The sequence below is a fragment of the Phyllobates terribilis genome, unplaced genomic scaffold (assembly GCF_046119375.1).
Source record: "Phyllobates terribilis strain yellow unplaced genomic scaffold, ASM4611937v1 Scaffold_2__4_contigs__length_985480577, whole genome shotgun sequence".
In the NCBI taxonomy this organism is placed as follows: domain Eukaryota; kingdom Metazoa; phylum Chordata; class Amphibia; order Anura; family Dendrobatidae; genus Phyllobates; species Phyllobates terribilis.
Window position 1 is genome coordinate 644,965,476 of NW_027362762.1, and position 23,131 is coordinate 644,988,606.

General features: G+C 41.3%; 1 protein-coding gene across 1 annotated transcript in view; it reads left to right on the forward strand.

The window, feature by feature from the left end:
* Positions 1-23,131, forward strand: part of LOC141246710 (uncharacterized) — a 76,704-nt gene that overhangs the window by 31,369 nt on the left and 22,204 nt on the right. The window contains exon 4 of the mRNA XM_073669139.1: positions 3,782-3,978. Coding sequence (XP_073525240.1) covers positions 3,782-3,978 — 197 coding nt within the window. The remainder of the gene's footprint in view (positions 1-3,781; positions 3,979-23,131) is intronic.

Consider the following 23,131-nt stretch of genomic DNA (forward strand, 5'->3'; position numbering starts at 1 on the left):
AATACAGTCATGGCCAAAAGTATTGAGAATGAGACAAATAGTAATTTTTCCAAAGTTTACTGCTTCATTTTTTGTAATGGCAATTTGCATATACTCCTGAATGTCAAAGAGTGATCAGCTTAACAGCAATTACTGTATTTGCAAAGTCAATATTTGCCCAGAAAATGAACTTTAACCCCCAAAACACATTTCAACATCATTGCAGTCCTGCCTTAAAAGGAGCAGCTAACATCGTTTTAGTGATTGATCCATTAACACAGGTGTGGGTGTTGATGAGGACAGGGCTGGCGATCAATCAGTCATGATTAAGTAACAATGACATCACTGGACACTTTAAAAGGAGGCTGGTTCTTGGTATCATTGTTTCTCTTTAGTTAACCATGGTTATCTCTAAAGAAACACGTGCAGCCATCATTGCACTGCACAAAAATGGCCTAACAGGGAAGAGTATCGCAGCTACAAAGATTGCACCTCAGTCAACAATCTATCGCATCATCAAGAACTTCAAGGAGAGAGCTTCCATTGTTGTCAAAAAGGCTCCAGGGCACCCAAGAAAGACCAGCAAGTGCCAGGACCGTATCTTAAAACTGTTTGAGCTGCGGGATCGGACTACCAGCAGTGCCGAGCTTGCTCAGGAATGGCAGCAGGCTGGTGTGAGTGCTTCTGCACGCACTGTGAGGCGGAGACTCTTTGAGCAAGCGCTGGTTTCAAGGAGGGCAGCAAAGAAGCCACTTCTCTCCAGAAAAAACATCAGGGACCGACTGATATTCTGCAAAAGGTACAGGGAGTGGACTGCTGAGGACTGGGGCAAAGTCATTTTCTCTGATGAATCCCCTTTTCGATTGTTTGGGACATCTGGAAAACAGCTTATTCGGAGAAGAAGAGGTGAGCGCTACCACCAGTCTTGTCTCATGCCAACTGTAAAGCATCCTGAAACCATTCATGTGTGGGGTTGCTTCTCAGCCCAGGGAATCGGCTTACTCACAGTCTTGCCTAAAAACACAGCCATGAATAAAGAATGGTACCAGAATGTCCTCCAAGAGCAACTTCTCCCAACCGTCCAAGAGCAGTTTGGCGCCCAACAATGCCTTTTCCAGCATGATGGAGCACCTTGCCATAAAGCAAAGGTGATAACTAAATGGCTCATGGAACAAAACATAGAGATTTTGGGTCCATGGCCTGGAAACTCCTGAGATCTTAATCCAATTGAGAACTTGTGGTCAATCATCAAGAGACGGGTGGACAAACAAAAACCAACAAATTCTGGCAAAATGCAAGCATTGATTATGCAAGAATGGACTGCTATCAGTCAGGATTTGGTCCAAAAGTTGATTGAGAGCATGCCAGGGAGAATTACAGAGGTCTTGAAGAAGAAGGGGCAACACTGCAAATATTGACTTGCTGCATTAACTCATTCTAACTGTCAATATAACCTATTGGTACTCATAATATGATTGCAATTATATTTCTGTATGTGATATAAACATCAGACAAACACTAATAAAAACCAGAGGCCAGCAGATCATGTGAAAATATCATTTTGGTGTCATTCTCAATACTTTTGGCCATGACTGTAATGTAATTGTGGAACATATTAGGAGTTAAACACAGCATGACATGGGAAATCTTCCAACATTCTTTTATACCCCTTAAATACAACACATGGTGCAGAAAAAAAATACAATACTCAACCAAGCCAGTAACAAATATTTTATATGTGTAATATAAATATATATGTATATATGTATGTGTGTGTGTGTGTATATACAGTGCATTGTGAAAGTATTTGGCCCCCTTGAACTTTTCTACCTTTTGCCACATTTCTGGCTTCAAACATCACTGGATCAATCTGAGATCCTCACTAAACTTCTGGAGTGAGTTTGCTGCACTGAAAGTAAAGAGGCCGAATAATATTGCACGCCCCACTTTTCAGTTTTTAATTTGTTAAAAAAGTTTAAAATATCCAATAAATTTTGTTCCATTTCACGATTGTGTCTCACTTGTTGTTGATTCTTCCAAAAAAATTAGAATTTTATATCTTTATGTTTGAAGTCAGAAATGTGGCCAGTAACAATCTCAGTGTACAGTACCAAAACCCATGTCACCACATCGTGGGGAAACGTTTAGAGACTGACACACATTTGGGTTTTCACATTTGCAGCTTTAGTGTTTTTAGATGCTTCTATGTTAGTCAGATGTGTCTATGATGTACTGAAGTACAAGTATAGACATTATAAACATTTTATAACTTTTTATACTTGCACTGACAATTTTATCAAGTTTATTCAAACACACAATATTCACAATGTTGACCCTTATTTTTCAAGACTTCTGTAGCTCACCCTGACATATTGGATATCAGCTTCTGGGTCAAATCCTGATTGATGACAAGCCTTGTCTAATGAGTGCTTGGAAAAAATCATAATTTCTATGTTTGTAAATTTATTTTTTGAATAGGATGGAGATCTGGACAGTTTCCTGGCTATGGGCCTAAAATTTCAATGTTTTGTTCATTGAAAAAAAAGGGTTAATACTAAATATTGAGTCTTTGAATAAATTTGATGTATTTGCCAATAAAAGTGTAAAAACTTATGAAATACTTATAATTGTACTTCAATAATCATGGAAAAATCTGTCTAAAAGATCTAAACACAATGAAGCAGCAAACTGTGTGTCAGTCTCTAGAGTTTTGGCCACGACTGTACAGTACTAGAACCGAGCACAGTGCAAAATCCAACTGACTCCTGACATATCATTTTCTACCATGTAGAACTCCAGCTTTCACTATGGCCACATTTGTGTTGTTTCCTGTCATACTGTAGACCAAGTGTATACATTACAGATATGGTGCAGACTGAGGGAGAATATACACTTTAGCTGTGTGCCCACGATGCATTTTTTAAGCGTTTCCGCAGCGGCAAAAACGCTGCAGAAATGCTTAAAAAACTCATGGTAGAAGGCCTGCCATGTACCCCAATGAAAATTTGCATGTGCTGTGCACATGCTGCGGAAATTTCCGCTGCGGATTATCATTGCGGGAAAAAACCGCAGCACTACCAATTATTTTGCGGAAGTGCGGCGTTTTCTCCGCCATTGACTTGCATTAGATCGCATGGATTACGCATCACTGTATATGTAGATGCGTAATCCAAGCGTTCTAATGTGCGGATGGAACCCACGTCTAGAGGAGAGGAGACTCTCCTCCGGACCTGGGTACCATAGAAAACTGTAAAAAAAAAGAATAAAATAAAAAATCTATACTTACCTTCTGGTGGCCAGCGGTGCGCTCCTCCTTGCATGCCGGCAGTTCACGATGAACATTTAGGGATTAAGAGGTGACAACTGCTTGATTATGTTCTACTAATTTTTCTCCATTTGGTTGAGAGTAATATGATGCCTTTTCTCTGCCTTGACCAGTCTGTGTAGATATTATGGACCTCGTCTTTGGTTTCTTCACATTTGCTGCACATTTCCACCTCCTATGTTTATACTAATATAAATCTCCTATAGTGTACTGTGCTGTATAAATATAAGCACTACATAGTATGCCCCTTAGTATGACAGTGCTGTATATTTCATGCCCTAAATATAGATGTGTCACACACAGTGACCCCAGAAAATTCAGTGCCACTTATAGTGCCCCCAAACTGCTCCAAACCTGTTTACCACATATTTTTATAAATTCTTTATTTTAACAAAAAACACTTAGCCTTAGCGATAATTTTTATATATAGATATATTTATTTGTATTTACTTAGTATTCTTTTTATGTATTCCACAGCTGGATTCCTCAAGTTTTCACTACACTAATACGCTTCACATTGGAATTAAGAATGAATCGCTCATCACGGTGAATCCCATCTTCTTCAATTTCACTTGTTCTTATAATTTAACTCAAAATACAAGTCTGCCTTCATCAATCCATTTCTCGTCGTGCTCATCCAACACAACAAACACGTCTCAGAGTATAGTTAACAGGTAAGACAAATAAGATAATTTCTGAAGAAACATTTTCTTAAAATGATTGGTAACACAATCTATTGACCAAGTGTTTTCTGCAATAGAATAACATTGAAATATCCAGCAAAGTCATCACTACATTGTGTGCAGTATTGTTAGATAAGTGAGTATTTTCACCATATTATCATTTTTATGAAGATTTCCAACTCCAATCTGTAGAAACCTGAATGCTTATTGCATGAAGTATATCAGGTGATGTGTATTTATATAATGAGGGAGGGTGTAACCTAAGGATACAATCCTCCTTATTAAGATGTGCAGAATTATTACACAGCTTGTTTTCCTATGGCAAAATGGGTCAAAAATTGAATTTAAATGACTCTGAAAAGGTAAAAATTGTTACAAGTCTTACAGCGGGATGTAGCACTCCTGAAATCTCTCAGATATTGTTGTGTGATCACAGAATCATCAAAAGTTTTGTTGCAAATAGTCAACAGGGTCGCACTGGAGGATAATGAATTTTTGGTCGCTTAACGTTTGATTCTTTTCAAATCTTTGGCAATTAATGTGCGTTTTTTTTTTCTCAAAAAAAACCCTGTTGCAACCCTGTTAAATATTTGCAACAAAATTTTTGGATGGTTCTGTGATCACACGACAAAAAAAGTCAGGAGTGCTGCATCCTTATGTAAGACTTGTAACAATTTTTGACTTTTCTGAGTCATTTAAATCTCTTTTCTACCCCATTTTGCCTGAGGAAGATAAGCTGCCTAATAATTCTGCACACCTTGATAAAGGGAGTTGTATCCTTGGGCTGCACCGCCCTCATTACACAAATACACGTCACCTGATCTATTTCATCCAATAAGCATTCAGGTTTCTACGATTGGCGTTGGAAAATATGCATAAAAATGATGATAATGGTCAAAATACTCAATTGCCTAATAACTGTGCACAGCATATTTCAATGGCATGCTGGTAGGCAGAGGATAAGAGGCTGCAGCACTCACTAAGCAACAATAGCTTGCTTCCTTCAAGATGATTGGTGGGGAAGGGGCCCCTGTGATGCTGTTAAAAATGGAGTTTTCCAGAAGAAAGGATATTTTGTGGTATTGTGTCATCTTAGCTAGGCTGTACATGTATATAATAATGAAATGAATAGTTTGTTAAATAAATGATGAGATGCTGTATGCTGCCTCTAAATGTGTATAAAGTGCATCAAGTGCAGTGTGCCAAGCATTGGGTAAGCGGGAAGGAGCCAACTACTGTACAGGGGTCACCTGTGGGATCCACCCTGTGGGCCAGTCAATGCCTGATTATACAGCTGACACCCCACCCTATCAACCACAACCAGAGATACCTAGACTGCTTTTCAGTTTTATACTAACAAACAATACACTGCAATAGAATTGTATTGCAGTGTATTCTATGAGAGATACCAAAGGCTCAAGGCAGCTGGGACTAAATAATAATTAAAGTTCACACAGTACTGACTTGTACATTAAAATGTACATGGAAAGAAAATACACAAACAATGTGAACTGCTGTTTTTTGTTTCCGGTCTCCCAAAAAAATAGAATAAAAAATCTAATGCACCCCAGATTGCTAAATATAAAAACTACAAGACGTCCTGCGAAGATTAAAACATTTTGCAACTTTGTCACTGAAAAAAATACTCATGGGTCTTTGAGTTTAGTGACACAAAAACAGATTATGTTCTACAAAAAGTGTTTACTTTTTATTAACCTGACATAAAAAAAAGCATAAAAATGATATACATTTACCATCATTATAATCAGAATCTGTAGAATAAAGTTAGTGTAATTTATACCAATTGATAAACTGTGTGCGAACAAGAATTTCTGCTGTTTTCCACCGGCCCCAAAAGTGCGATCAAAAAAATTAACTTTTCACACACGAAAACAAGTGAAATGCTTTTTTATTAAAAAAAAATGTTTTTCATCGCCATATTATGAAAGCTGTAACTTTTTTAATTTTGACAAACAGAGTTGTATGAGGGCTTATTTTTTGAACGACGAGTTGGAGATCTTTTCGGTACCATTTTGGGGTATGTAACATTTTTTGATCGCTTTTTATTCAGAATTTTCAGACACAAGATTAACAAAAACAAGCAATTCACTTATTGTTTTATCATTTTATTTTTTTTTTGCGTGGTTCACCATGCGGTAAAAGTGAAGACAGATTTATTCTTTGGGTCAGTACAATTATAGTGATACCAGATTTATATAATTTTTTTATGTTTTGCTACTTTTACAAACTAAAAACAATATTTTACAAAAATGAATTTGCCATATTCTGAGAGCGGTAACTTTTTTACTGTTTTTGGCAAATTATCCATATTAGGACTTGATTTTAGCGGGACTGTTTGGTGTCTTCATTAATACAGTTTTTTTACATATGACTTTTTTATCGCCTTTTATTCAATTTGTTATGTGTCAGTATGATGAAAAAGCAACATTTTGGGGCTGTTTTTTATTATTTTTTTATGGTCTACTATTCACCTTACAGAATAAATAACATGACAGTTTTATAGTTTGGGTTATTCCGGATGCGGCGATACCAATTATGTGCATGTTTTTTTGTTTATTGCTGTCTTAACACAAATGTTGCATTTTCAGTGGTGAAATGGGGTTTTGTGATTTGTGTGCACTTTTTTTGTGTTTTTTACTTTTTTACACATTTTATGTAACTTTTTTTTAGTTTTTTACTTAGGCCACGACCCCACTATCAGTATTTGGTCAGTATTCGGTCAGTATTCTGTCTCAGGAGTGGGAGCCAAAACCAAGAGTGGGTGATAAATGCAGAATTGGTGACTAGTTTCTATTATACCTTTTCTCTGATTGTTCCTCACCTGGTTTTGTCTCCCACTCCTGAGAAAAAATACTGACCGAATACTGACCAAATACTGATAGTGGGGCCGTGGCCTAAGTCCCACTGTGGGACATAAACCATAGATATCTAAGCTGCTGCAATGCCCGCCCTACACATGGGGTAAGCGACATAGTGAATCAGAATAACTATACTACATTTCTATGTGGAACTATTTGCTAATATTACTATTATTACACCTATTACACTTTCTTTTTACCAGCACGACTACTGCTACTCTTACTACTACTGCTACTCTTATTACTACTGCTACTCTTACTACTACTGCTACTGCCACAACAGATCAGTTCACACACATGGCGGATATCTGCACTAACACAACCTGCTGGTAAGTTTTCCTATCCATATAATGGTAATTAAGGTAATTTCTGATTAATTGTGACCATTTTTACCAATATGTAATATGGTGCTCCAAACTAGCTTGAGAGTGGCTTGGTATTCGGTAAAAATAAAAAAAATATTGTAAAAAAAAATCATTTTTTTTAATATCTAGTCACAATAACCTATGCAAATTCAAGGTGTATGGTGTGTTTTATAATTTCCTATTGACTTTTAGTTAGAAAAAAAGAAACCTTTATATCACTAAAAAAAGACATACAGAAAAAGCACCACAATTTTTTATTTTTCTAAAAATGCATCCTAATGGTATATACCTATGGGACATTTTCATTGTTAAACTCTTAATTCAGATTTATTTGTAGAAATGCAATCCAGTGACTGCACATTTCATCCTTTGCATTGCATGTCATGGTGCATATTTCCAATCTGCATTGCTGGCCAATTTAAACTGTGGATGTTTCCAAAGCTTCACCTATCAATTACTAACAGTAAAACCTACAGCGCTCATATGACACTTAGAAGGCATCCAAGTGATATCCATTTTTTTCACATACAAATTAACAGAGAGGCCACTTTTGTCCACAAAGCAGATCAAAATATGAAATGTTCCAGTTCAAAAAATGACATGTGAGCATATCAATTGAAACATTGTATCCTTGTGAATGAGCCCATATACAACTATACGGGTGGCACCAGGTCTAGGTTTCTCTTATTGACTATATTGTTTGAGCAACTAACACTTCTCTAAGAACCAAGGCCTTCTGGTTGTCAATGCTATTTTTGATAATGGTCAAGATAACTTTTATGATATGTCTAACCTTCTCTGGACAACCCTTTATCATTCTATAAGACCTCATGCTTTTAAATATGAAGCAAATAGTAGCGCTTGTAAGAGACCATGATAATGTGTGACACCGTTTTAGGAAGTTTAAGGTTTCTACTACAAATCTCAGTTGCTTTATTATTACTGTTAATAATATAATCTCATCAACATTGAAATAACACCAAGAAGGATAAGTCATGGAATGATGGAAATCATAGGACCTAGAGATATGTTAATAATATGCAAATGATGAAAACATGGAAACAAAATTTCCAATTATCCCTTTTTTTTTGTATCGAGTATGCATGCCACACTCAAAAATACACACAAGTACACATCTTGGCATGCTATCAATGAAGGATTAGTCTGCCATGCTGAAATCACTTGGGCACACAAATCATCAAGACCCACTGCTCACGGCTTCCTTTGCAATTGCCAATCAATGACATTTTAGATGTGCTCAATGGAAGACGAGACTGGAGAAGCTGCAGGTCACAGTAGTGCATTTACCGTAACACGAGCAACATGCAGTCTGGTGTTATTCTGTTAAAAAATGGTTCCTGGGACACTTTGGAGAAATGACAAACCACTGGAACCATGACCAAATCAATGTAATGCCTAGCTTTTTTTGTACCTGGAATGAAGACTAGAGGGTTTCAGCTGCCCATACATTGTGCCACCCAAGACAATAATGATGGGAGTAGGACCAACTTGACGTTCCCTCATGAAGGCATCTTCATTGACCTCACTCCCACTGCTCTCAAAGCAGTGATGCATAGCAAGATGCTAATAGAGGACAGAGTGAAGGTCTATCCTATTTAGCGATAAGTCTCACTTTTGTCTTGCATGTAATGATATGCGGAGATTGGTCTAAAGACCACATTGGCAACTCCATGATGAGGCCTTCATGCGGGGAAAAAAAATCACACTTCCAGGATTATGGTGTGGAGTGACATAAAGTATGGTAGCTGTACCCCTCTAGTCTTCCTTCCAGCTACACTAACAGATTGGTTTTACATTGATTTGGTCATGGAACCAATAGTAAGGACTTTTCTCCAAAGTGTCCCATTTTTCATCTCGACAACACCAGGCTGCATGTTCCTCATGCTACATTTTACCATTGCTTGAAATGTCTCTGTATTGGTCTCCCACAGAGCCTAAGTGCATTCCTCTTGGCAGAATGTTCCTCAGGCAAACATTAATAACCTCATTGATATGATGCCAAGACGTGTAAGTGCAGGTATTTCTGCGTGCAGCATTCATACTTAATATATACTTAATAAATATATGCTATATAAATCGAGATGTTTTGAAAATTGTGTTTCCATTTGTTTATCATCTGCATATCATTAACATATTTATTGATCCTATGATTTCCATAATTCCTCGACTTTTCCATCTTGGCATTGCAGTTTCTATGTTGAGGAGTGTATAATATAATTATTATTACCAATAAGTATTAGTAACAATTGAAAAATTGTGCAATCATATCTAGGAGTGTTATGGCATTTCTCCTGTAAACTGTTTAGCAACATAATTTATTTTTATGCAGATAAGTACTTACACATTTTTACCTTACTTTTTCTTTTGTACAGTAAAAATAATGTAACAAGCTCTGTAGATGTTATCATGATGGCTTTCACAGATACATCACTTACAATGCCTATAACAACGGATAGTATATTATCTGTGGGAACAGACATTTATCTACAAACCGTCGCCCCATATTTAGAAGCAGGCGCATTTTCATTAAAGGTACAACGGTGTTTTGCAGCTCCTACCAATAATCGCAATGACTCCAAGAGCATAGAGTTTGTGACAAATGGGTAAGATCTTATTTATTTTTTCAAACATGTTTTTACGGCTGTTTCCACAGGAATTATTCTTTTTATGTCCAGAAAAACAAATGATAATCTTTTATCTGTATTGTCGTCGGTATGCCATCAGTGTCCATTTTTTACGTCTATATGTCCGTTTTGGACATTCTTATGGCATCCCTTTTTTACATTAGGAATTTAATGAATAATAAAGGTGAACAACCTTTTTTATCTTTATAATTGTAAAGTATCTATGAAAAACGCATGGCATACATTTAGTAACCCACATGTGATCCGTTTTTTACACCCCAATTGACTTATAATGGGCAAGTCTGATCTGGAACATGGATCAAAATAGTGCACCCTGCAATTTTTTTTTACACCCAGACCATCAGTCTGTGTGTGAAAACCTTCATGTGACTGCCATATTGACTTGCATTGGTCAGTGTGCTGTCTGTATGCGGTCAGTTCTGCATACAGACAGCACATGGGCGTTTAAGCCCTTAATCATACTTGCTTACTTAGGGAAATCAAGGAGATTTTCAATGGAAAGGGTTATTTTTTATGTCCTCATGACTTGCCCTTTTATATAGAGCAATCCCTGAACCTACAGCATTTGTGTTACAAAAAGTTCATATGATCCCTTTCTTCCCACCACAAAAGTAATATAGCCCATGCAATAAAAAAATAATACAGATCCTTGTAAAAATTCCAGCACACATTGCTCCTGAACCAAAAGCCCCAGACCAAACTTTATGCAAACAAAGACCACAGATGAGACTTGTCCTCAATAAAGATCACACTGCCAGTTATAGACATTGAGTTATACTATCCCTACAATAGAGATACGAGACAATACAACCACTATATACAGACACCAGATCAGACTACCATTAAATACAGATCCCAAACTAAACTATCCCTATGATAAAGACCCCAGACGCGAATAACCCCCAATACAGAAGTCAGACCAGAACAATATAAATACAGAAATCAGACCAGAATAACTTAAATACCCATATCAAAGTACAATGGTCCAGCTAGTTACAATATCAATTTGTTCTGGGTCAACCATTGTAAGTTGAAACTATTTGTAACTTGAGATTGTAATTCTCTGGAAACTACTTATTGGTTCTAAAACTTGGCAACTCAAAAAAATAAAGGTTTAATAACAAAAGAAAACAGATTGCATGTAAGAGATGTCCTTACATGTACACAATGACAATAGGTGCTAGAACTTCTAAATTACTTTCCATGGAGGAAAGCAGCAACTTGAGGGTCCTATACAGTACACCTTGGCACAGCCAAAGACCAGTGTAGAACATGGAATATGGGCCGAGGCCCATTGGAAACTACAAGGACTGTGTCTAGAGGTGAGGTGAGCACCTTGAACCCATAGGTGCTTCACAGAATTGGATAACGTTGAGCCATGAAAATGAAAAAATATATATATTTTCGCAGCAAAAATGTTGCTTTAGCCCCAGACTTTTCCTTTTCACAAGGGTAACAGTAGAAAATGGTCCCCAAAATATGTTGTGCAATTACTATTGGGTACATGGCAAGGCTTGGAAAGGATGGAGTGCCAGTTGAATTCTGGAGGGCAATTTTGGCTGGAATAGATTGCGGACATCATGTCACATTTGAAAAGCCCCTGACATGTCAAAACAGAAAATACCCCCACAAGTGACCGCACTTTAGAAACTACACCTCTTGAGGAATTCATTTAGTGGTGTGGTAAGCATTTTTAACCCTCAGGCAATTCACAGAATGGTATAACATTGGGCTGAGTAAATTGAAAATTACCATTTTTTCCACTAAAATGTTGCTTTGGCACCAAGTTTTTAATTTTCAGAAGGAATAACAGGAGAAAATGGACTTTACGATTTGTTACGCAATTTCTCCTGAGTTCTCCATTACCCCAAGACTACTTTTGCGACACAATGGAAAGTTTAAAAGGGAAGAAGCGCCATATTGGAGTTCAGATTTTGCTGGAATGGTTTGAAGGTGCCATGTCACATAGGCAGGGACCCTGACGTCCAAGAACATCAGATCCCCCCCTTCCCATAAGTGACCCTATTTTACAAACTACACCTCTCAATTAATTAATCTAAGGGTGCAGAAAAAAAAATACATTTTTACGGGGTCAGTGCGATTACAGCGATATCAGATTTATATAATTTTTGTTATGTTTGGCTGCTATCACACACTAAAAAATGCTTTTTATTGCGCATCACTATATTTTTAGAGCTATAATTTTTCTATATTTCTTTCGACAGAGTCATGTGAGGGTTTGTTTTTTGTGGGACAAATTAACGTTTTTATTGGTACTATTTTTGGGCACATAAGATTTTTTGATCACTTTCTATTCTGATTTTTGTGAGGCAGAATGAACAAAATTCAGCATTCAGGAATTGTTTTTGGTGAATATTTTTATGTCGTTCACCGTGTGGTAAAAGTGATAAGGCAGCTTTGTATGATTACAGCGGTACTACATTTATATCATTTTTTTATATTTTGCCACTTTTACACAATAAAAATTATTTTATAGAAAAAAATATTATTTTTTCATCACTATATTCTGAGAGCTATAACTTTTTATTTCTCCTCTGACAGAGCTATATGGCAGCTTGTTGCTTGCAGGACGAGGTGATGTTTTCAGTGATAACATTTATATTTATATTTGACTTTTTGATCACATTTTATTCCACTTTTTATTCAGCATTATGATGAAAAAGCATTGTTTTTTGCCATGTTTTTTATTTATTTTTTTTACAGTGTTTACTGAAGGGGTAAACTAGTGTGACAGTTTTATAGCTCGGGTCGTTCTGGATGCAGCGATACCAAATATGTGTACTTTTTTTGTATATAGATTTTTTTTACATAAATGTATGTATTTATTGGTATAATACTTTTTTAATTTTCTTGTTCTTTATGTGATTTTTTTTTATATTTTTACAATTTATTTTTACTTTTTTTGCTTAGTCCATCTATGAAACTTTAGCTTTTATTAGTCTGATTGCTGGTATAATGCATTGCAATGCATCAACGATCGGGCCCTCTCCCTCTTTCAGCCTTATAAATGTTGCGATCGACATTGATTGGCATTTAGGGGTTAAATGGCCCTAGGCGGTGCATGCACCGCTCCTAGCAGTGATAGCCAGGTCTCAGCAATAACTTAATCCGAGCTCCCTGTGGCGATGGCGCTTGCACAACTTCTGTGCCCCGCATGATTGCCATGACAAACACATACGTCAAAGGTCGGGAACCCCTATTCGACCATGACGTATGGGTACTTTAAAGGTTGTGAAGGGGTTAAGTGTAGTTACTCTAAGGTGGCTGTTATACACCTAGTGGTTGTAAGATAAACTTGAAGTAATGCTTTAATGCATATAGGACTAAAAGGGGTTAATCGGCCACTACAGGTTGATTAGAAGCAGCTAAATGGCTGCTCACCATAGCTCCGCCCCTGGGTGGGATTCACTGGTAAATTGAGAGTTGTTTGTTTCTCACATGCTGGAAGTATGGAGGTTGCAGGTTTCCTGGATTAAATGTCCTTTGCTAAAGCACATGGAAGCTGGACTCTAAGCCAGGTGGGCTAACCAGCACTATTGTATGGACTTGTTACTTTATGTTTTACCTTGTGCCAGACAAAGCCTATATTTAAGTATTCTGGTGACGTGGTTTGAGGATTGCAATAAACCAGCTGAACTTTAAATAGAAATGGTTCCTGTGTCTACCTCTTTAAGAAGCCGAGTGAGATGACCAACCTCATTTGATTTTAAAAGTGCGGGCAAGATCCCTAGGAAGCAAGTGTGATGGCTGTGGACAAACTGCATGTCTCGGGTGAAGGCGGCTGTAAGGATGGAACAGCGGTCAGACAAAATGGAGGAGCTGATCAAACACCTGGTCCAAAGCCAGCAGCAGAAGCACCAGCAACAGCAGCAAGAGCTGGCACAACAGTAGACAAGTAAGCTGCTAATGCAACAGCGCCAGTAACAGCAACAGCAGAGCCGACAACAACAGCAGCACATTGAATTACTCACAGAGGTGGTTCGTGGCATGGCGGCAGCTCCGACTCCAATGTCAGCTGATGATTTCTCTGTATGGAAGAGCCTTTCAGAAAATGACCCCGGTTGATGACATAGAGGCATTTTTAACCGTTTTTGAAAGAGTCGCCAATAGGGAAAAACTCCCGCCAGAGACATCCTTTATATAGATAGGATGTACGTCACTCTGTATAAAATATGGTGCCAGGATAGGATACCACTCCATATACTCAGTGAAGAAAAAATCTCAGAAACATGTCAGAAACATGATAGAAAGAGAAGACAATAAAGTGAGCCACAGAGTAGGTACAAACTGACCTCTAACAGAAGACAAGTGAGTCTGACATGAAAATGCACTTACCAGATCATTATATCCTTATAGTCTGAAGAAGGTCCTTTAGACGGAAACATCACTGTTTTTGGATTGCCTTACTAATAAATCTGATTCTTTCTGCAACTCTACGAGTGTCGTAAGAGAAATCCTGGTGCCATACTTAATGGGGGCGCCACAAAAGACTACTATGAAGTGCCCTTACAGGATGCCAAAAATTATGTGAAATTGAAAACAGAAATTTTGGCACGCTTGGGGGTGATAATGTCTGTCAGTACACAATGGGCCCACCTCTGGGCATATCACCGTGACAAACCTCCTCGCTCCCAAATGTTTGATCTGATGCACCTCATCCAAAAGTGGTTACAGCTGGAGTCCTCTACTCCAGCGCAGATGGTAGAGCAAGTTGTAATTGAAAGGTTCGTACATTCCCTTCTGAGCCCGATGCACACTTGGGTCGCCGAGGGAGATCCCCAGAATGCCGATGACTTGGTCGGACTGGTCGAAAGGTATCAGGAGGTCGACGGTTCCTTGAGGAGGCAACCCAATCCATACTGGGGAGCGAAGGTTAAACAGGGGTTGGGGGGTACAAAGTCAAATGGGGCGGCAGAGGTCATGCTGAGAGCCTCATCGGGGAATGTAATTTGTTGGAGATGTCACGGCCCATGTCATATCACTGCCCATTATCCCCTGACCACCAAGCAACTGGACTGTAGCATGGGACGTTGGTGTTCATTCTACACATATCCAGCTTCCAGTACAGACTGTCCTGTAAAAGTGAATGGTCTTCAAATGACTGGACTACTAGACTCAGGGAATTTGGTGACCCTCATGAGGGCCACACTCCCTCTCCAATTGATCCCTGGGGAAAAGGTGGGTGTCCGTTGCATTCCTGGGGATTCTAAAGACTATCCGGTTGCCAGAGTGATCATTGAGACTGCCCGAGGTACTGAGTCCCATGAGTTCGGCGTGGTTTATTGCACCCAATTATAGGCCAGGACTTTTTTGTTGTTTTGAGACCTGTGGGGGAGGGGCGGAGACCTCGATTGCTTGGGTAAGAAACGGGTTGGCCATAACCTTCTGTGTAAATGGGGGAAGATAAAGAGGTAGAATCCCCTGAGGCAGACATTCCTGAGATAAGGGTGACCAGAGAAAATTATGGGTTTGCCCAACATAGGGACTTAACTCTAAAAGAAGTGTTCAATAAGGTAACCGTTATAAACGGCATAGCACAGGAGTTGGGGGCTGACTTATTGTACCGGGTTACTATGGTGAGGGAGGACATAGTGGAACAATTGTTGGTACCAAAACCAACATTGTCTTGGGTGGCCATCTGGAGGTGGACAAAACTCAAGAACGGGTCATGCAGAGGTTCTATTGGCCTGGATGTCACTGTGAAATCCTAAGGTATTGCAAGTCCTGTCCCACCTGCTAGTTAACCGCTCCTACCTCTCACTTCTGAAATCCCCTCGTGCTGCTACCCATCACGGCAGAGCAAGAGAGGGACCCTTTTGAAACTCAATGTTGGCTGATTAAGCCAGAAGGGGACAATGAAGACGTCACAGTAGCCAAAACACTGTCGAAGGCCCAAAACCAGCAATGTTGGGAATTGCTGCAGCAGAATTGGGACCTGTTCTCAGATTTGCCGGGCTACACAGATGTCATAGAACACGAGGTTCTGACGGAACCTCATGTGTGGGTGAATTTGAAGCCCTACTGATTTCCAGAGGCCTGCTGAGAACAGATCTCCAAGGAAGTGAAGCATATGCTGAATCTTGGGGTCATTGAGGAATCTAAGAGTGGGTGGCGTAAACCGTTTGTCCTTGTTCCAAAACCCGATGGAGAATGAATATTTAGTATTGATGATCAGAAGCTGAACGAAGTCTCCAAGTTCGGCACATATGTTTATCCGTGCTCAAGTTTTGGTGCAATTTATTTTTGCAACATATACGTGTGTGGATCCCACAGCCGCAGTTCTCTGATCAGTATTGCTGATCAGAGTCTGTGCCAAGGGACTTTTTCTGTTTTTTTTCTCTATAAGTAGAGTAGTGGACATCGCAGTGTTAGTGACGTCCAATTGTTCTTTAGAAAAATATAATGATAACAATAGTAGTAAGTATATAAAAGCTTTATAGGTAGGGCATTAGGGCAGAGGACATTGCAGTGTTGTGAAGTCCTTTTTCTACAGACAAAAAATAATAGTACCTAGTAGCTTTATAGATAGGGCATTAGGGGAGCGGACGTCACAGTGTTAGTGACGTCCTTTTTTTTTTGTAAAAAATAAAATAAATAATAGTGGTCAGTTCCTAGAAGCTTTATAGGTATGTTATTAGGAGAGTGGACGTCGTGGTGTTAGTGATGTTAATTTTTGTTTCTTTTCAGAAAAAAAATAATAGTACCTAGTAGCTTTATAGGTAGGGCATTAGTGTAGTGAATGTCACTGTAATTTTTTTTATACAAAGGGTTTTTTTTTTAACTCTTTCTGATTTTTCTTCATTTTTTTTCTTTTAGATGTTACTTCACAATTTTTCTTTTTCACTTTTTTTATACATTTTTTTACTTTCCTACTTTTTTTCTATGCTTTTTTCTCTAATTTTTTCTCTACTTTTTATAGTAAATTTTATTTAAAAAAAAGTACCTTCTCTACATGCCCCACACAATACACGTGTACAAGCACCACTTAAGGCCCCGTCACACTAAGCGATGCAGCAGCGATCCCGACAACGATACGACCTGTCAGGGATCGTTGCTGCATCGCTAATACATCGCTGGTGAGCTGTCAAACAGGCAGGCTCACCAGCGATCAGGGGAGCAGCGATATCGTGGAAAGAATCGTTCCACGATGTCCTGCTCCCGTTACCAGCCTACTGCAAGCAGGAGCAGGCTGGTAACTATGGTAAACATCGGGTTACTAAGTGCGCGTGTGCCCCTAGTAACCCGCTGTTTACCATGGATACCACTCTGCTACGGTGCGCGGGAGCCTCCGAGCACCGTAGCAGAGTGGTATCCATGGTAAACAGCGGGTTACTAAGTGCGCGCGTGCCCCTAGTAACCCGCTGTTTACCATAGTTACCAGCCAGATCGTTGGTCCCGCTGGTCACACACAGCGATGTGTGCTGGCCAGCGGGAGGCCAACTACCAAAAAATGGTCCAGGACACTTTGCAGCGATCAGCGACCTCACAGCAGGGGCCTGATCGTTGCAAAGTGTCACACACAGCGACATCGCTGGTGAGGTCGCTGGTGAGTAGTGTTGAGCCACCCCCGTAGTGTTCGAGTTCGGTTCGGTTCGTCGAACACCCGTGTGTTCGCCGAACTGTTCGTCGAACTGTTCGTCGAACACCTTCGAACACCGTTAAAACCAATGGCAGGCAAACAAAAACACATAGAAACACATAGAAAACACCTTCAAAGGTGTCCAAAAGCTGACAAACTGCTCAGAAGACACAACTAACACATGGAAAAGTGACAAGTACATATAGTCATGCGAAAAGAAAAGAGGTGGAGGAGTAAAAGGAGGGGGAGACACAGATATAGGCATGTCATGCCCTTCTAAAATCCAAAAAGTGAGAAGCCGAGACGGCCAGTCCGCTCCTGCCCGTGCCACCTCCGTGTCGCCGGGTTTGTGCCAGAGCCGCGGTGAACCCTGACGGCCAGCCCCCCTCTCCCAATACTGGTGCCTGTCCGCTGGTGGGTCGAGAGAGCCCCCCTGTGGTGGAGGCAGCTCTAAGCTTTTTAATTTAAATTGTCCCTCTAATTTGAATGAATACACTTTAAATCCATTTACAAGGATCTATTGGAGGGCAAGTCTCATGCCAGCAGCCGCGTAATTCCAGCTCCAGTAGCGTCTACTAAAGCTGCTGCAGTTAAAAAGCTTTTATAAGGATCGAGCTCGGCTGTCCACCGCAAGGCATCCTAGTGCCAGTCCCAGCCCCTATGCCTTGGGGTGCCTCCTGATGCTCTTCACTAAGTATCCCGTGGTCCCGAAGCATTTCCTTTGAAAAAATTAAGTGTCCAAACTACAGGTGGTGTAGCTTGCTTAACAGCCGGGATAATCCGCTGACTAGCAGACACTGCTACTAGGCACAAAGTATTTCCTGGGCTAGATGCAGTTAAAAATTTGTAAGTAGATACTCTCGTTGGATGCTGAGAAAGCATTCCATAGAGTCTCCTGGCACGCCATATATGATTCTCTTAAAAAGCTTGGGGTAGGGGTCTAGGGGACCCTTTTATAGCCAAAATCACGGCCCTGTATCACAATACGTCACCTAGGCTGAAGATAAATGGAACTGTAGCACCGAGGGCTCGGTTGCTACAGACGTATTGCACCTCACCCAGAGGTGTGATATCTCACTCTCAGATAAGGATGGAGTGTGGATCAGGACCCGACACCTGCATGCATTACACCACATTGCCGTGGGGCAGGGCGACCAATATGCCCCTGAGATGGGCACGAGAGTCCCTGTCCCTGGCTGGAGTGGGGGGAGGGAACACTGAGGAAGGGGAACCTTGCAGTGCAGGAGCAGGGAGGAAGCAGTTCCTGGGTGCATTGAGAAGGGAGTATAAAAGGTGGGCACCATCTTAGTTCAGTGCAGAGAAGTCTGAGCAGAAGTGGCAGGGAGCAGGGGCTCTGCATGAGCTCTGCTCCGGAGGCGGGCCTAGTAACAGAGGCCCAGGCCTGCAAGAGGGAGAAGGAAGGAAGAGGAGCGGAGAAGGCTCCAGGAACGAGGAATGAAGGGATCCCAGGGGTGCGGACGGGCGAGTCGCCACCGCACGCCCGAATCCACCTGCGTGGAGGGGTCAGGCCAAAGGGGGAGACCGGTCCCCGAACTAGTGGAGGCAGGAAACGACCCTCAGCTAGAAACCGGAGGCTCTGACATTTTATGTGGCGCAGCCCCTTGCTCCACCCGCTAGGAAGGCACCACATAGGGTCAGGGAAACTGGCGCCAAGTTTACCAAGAGGAGGCCCGAGGCAGCCGGACAGAAGTGTTGGTAAGAAAGGCCAGACAAAGGACACACAAAGGGGGTCCTGTGAAGCGCTCCAAAGTTATCTGGGAGTTGTCTGAGCCCCTCACCTGGTGAGCACAGTACGACGTGGGCAGCCGTTACCTGCAGACGTGGTCTGGATAATAAGAACTGTGAGTAAAGGCCCTGAACTGCATCACTGACTCCGTGTCGTTACTGCTGCTGCCCTGCACCATCACCCCCATCCTCCGCATACACTGCCCTGAGGCTATACTCCTCCCGTGGGGAGTTATGCTACGCTCTGCTGCACCCACAACACCAGCCTTAGCGGTCTGCCCTGTAGCGGCGGTTCACTCTGACCGCAATCCACGGGTGGCGTAGTCGGACATTTAAACATCAAAACCACATAAATAGTTCCGCCACTGGTTTGACCGCCCTGAGCCACGGAACCGGATCGCCGCCACGAAGACTACAACCACCAGCATCCACCAAAAAGGGTCCGGCTCCGGGTGTCCCAAGGCCCAGGGGGTGCGTCAGAACATTTTCATCACCTTTCACAATCACCAATGGGACAAGGCAGGGATGTCCTCTGTCCCCTCTCTTATACATCCTAGTGACGGAGCACCTGCTCTCATCAATTCGCCATAACCCCAATATTAGGTGGATTGAGGTGGGAGGCACCGAGTACAAGTGCTCTCTATTTGCTGATGATGTCCTAGTATATATCACTCAATCACATATATCCATCCCTGCTGTTATGGCTGAAATAGATCACTTTGTTACATGGTAAAATTTTAAAATCAATGCAGCGAAGTCTGAGGCCCTCGATGTCTCCCTCCCTAAATCCATATAGGATTCCATCCAGTCCAACTTTCCCTTTGCCTGGCCCTCACAGGGTATCAAATACTTAGGAATTCCTATTCATAGAGACCTCTCCCATCTATGTTATCTTAATTTTGGGCCCTTTATTGAACAATTCCATACAGACCACGGTTGGCAAGTTAGAACTGTAAGATTCACTACGTGAACCACTGGTGTTTTGTGGAAAAGCACATGTACACCGCGTTCCAAATTATTATGCAAAAAGTGTTTAGGAGTGATAAGGGAAGAATTTGTTTGTTTGTCAGTTAAACTCATTGATGGTGATGTGTGTCAGGGCTCTTTATATCACTGTAAGCAATTGCAGACACCTGTGCTAATTAGTTTGGCAGGTGTGTCCAATGAAAGGCAAGACTACTTAAGAAGGCTCTCTCACATTATTAAGCAGCCTACATTTTCTGCCAAAATGGGAAAGAAAAAGGATGTGTCGGCTGCTGAGAAGCAACAAATTGTGGAGTGTTTAGGTCAAGGCATGACTACAATCAACATTGTGCGATGATCAGGATGAAGTGTCTTGGCAATCAAGAAGTATGTAGCTGATTCACAGTACACACGTGTGTGTGCTGATAAGGGCAAATTGAGGACTCTTTCCTACAGGCAATTACGTCAGGTTGAAAGAGCAGCGGCAAAAAAGCCTTGTCATAGCAGCAGACAAGTTTTTGAAGCTGCTTGTGCCTCCAACGTCCCCCGAACAACAAGATGCAGGGTCCTTCAGAGGTTTGCAGCTGTGCATACGCCATCCTGTCGACCTCCTCTATCCACTTCACACAAGCAGAAACGGCTCCAGTGGGCCAAACATTACATGAAGACTGATTTCAAAACTGTTTTGTTCACGGATGAGTGCCGTGCAGCGCTCGATGGTCCAGATGAATGGAGTGGAGGATGGCTGGTTGATGGACACCCCACGTAAACACGGCTACAGCGCCAACAAGGAGGAGGTGGAGTAATGTTTTGGGCTGGAATCATGGGGAGAGAGATTGTCGGCCCCTTTAGGATCCCTGAAGGCGCTAAAGATGAACTCCATAATGTATGTGGATTTTCTCAAACAGCACTTCCTGCCATGGTTCAAGAAGAAGAACCGTGTATTTCACAGCAAGATCATTTTTCTGCATGATAATGCACCATCTCATGCTGCACATAAAACATCTGCATCTCTGGCTGATATGGGCATAAAAGGGGACAAACTTATGGTGTGACCCCCATGCTCCCCTGACCTCTACCCCATTCAGAACCTTTGGAGCATCATTAAAAGGAGTGTCTATGATGGCGGGAGGCAGTTCACATCTAAGCAACAGCTCTGGGAGGGTATTCTGTCCTCATGCAAAACAATTGAAGCAGAAACCATCCAAAACCTGACAAATTCAATGGACGAGAGAGTTCAGAAGCTCCTTTCGAACAAGGGGTCCTATGTGAAAATGTAATATCACCTAGAATAAAGTTTTGAGTTGAAAACTGTTTGATTTCAGTTTCTAACAACCTGCTAATGCTTATAATTTCAAAAATGACCATTTTTTTGGTCTTTATTAAAATGAAAAGGTTGATCGAAAAGTTTGGGGGATCTAAGAGTGTGGCAACCCAGTAGTCATGATTACTTCGAATTCTGACAATATGAGGGTCATGCTGCAGGTAGTGCAGCAAGAAGGCACTTATGTGTCTTGCGCATCTCGGAGCCCCAAAATTATTTTCCGGGCTAGATGCAGCTAAAAATTATTTTTAATTTTAAATCTGGTGAAGCTTATTATAGATGGCCTAATAGGATCAGTGCTGCACACTGCTACAAAGCCCAAATTATTTTCCAGTCAAGATACAGATAAACATGATTAGTAATTTGAAAGCTTAAAACGGTTGGTAGGGTGATTTTAACCAATCATCAAGCTTTTACTCTCCCCAGGATGACACAGGGGTAGAAAAGTCGTTTCGGATCCATGATTTGTTCATCTTTATGAACGTGAGTCTGTCTACATTATCAGTGGAGAGCCGCGTGCGCTTATCTGTCAGCACACCACCAGCAGCGCTGAACACACGTTCAGACAGAACGCTGGCTGCGGGGCATGACAAGATCTCCAAGGCGTAAGTGGCTAGCTCCGGCCATTTATCCAGATTGGAAGCCCAAAAAGAGCAAGGGTCCAGTGACACAGTCGTGGCTTCAATGTTTACTTGGAGATACTCCTGTACCATCGTCTCTAGGCGTTGACTATGTGTCAGACTTCTTGTCTCCTGTGGCCTTGCAAAGGATGGGCTAAAAAAGTGGTGAAATGATTCCGCAAAATTGATGTTACCAGCAGATACTGTGGTTCTGTTACGGTTTGAGTGCTGAACACTTGACGGTCCCACGGTTGGCAAGTTGGAACTGTGAGATTCACTACGTGCACCACTGGTATTTTGTGGAAAAGCACATGTAAGATTCTGCAACAGTCTCTGCTGATACTCCTGCATGCGTGCATCCCTTTCTATGGCAGGAATAATTTCTGCAAATTTACTTTTGTACCGGGGATCTAACAGTGTGGCAACCCAGTAGTCAGGATTATTTCTAATTCTCACAATTCGAGGGTCATGTTGCAGGTAGTGCAGCAAGAAGGCACTCATGTGTGTTGCGCATCCAGGAGCACCAAGTCCCTGTTGTGTTGGTGGCGAGGTAACAATCATGCTTCCTTCCTCTGTCCTCTCCCCCCAACCTCGCACAACAGAAATGTGATCAAGGTCTCCCTCATCTGATGAGTCTTCCATCAGTTCGTCCTCCACTTCTTCCTGGGCTCCTGCACCTTCCTCACTAGTTTGGCTGCTACCATGTGCCCTGGTAAAATCATCTCCCCCACCCTCACATGCCTGCCGCCCTGGTGCTGCCGACCGTCTGGACCTTGCAGATGTTAGCCCTTCCGCATACAACTCCTCCTCCTCTACTTCCTCCACCTCCTCTTGTGCCACCACCTGACTCCGAATTCTGTTTAACATGTGCTCCAGCATGTAAATCACCGGAATAGTCATGCTGATAATGGCATCGTCAGCACTAAACATCTTCGTCGCCATTTCAAAACTGTGCAGAAGGGTGCATAGGTCCCTGATCTG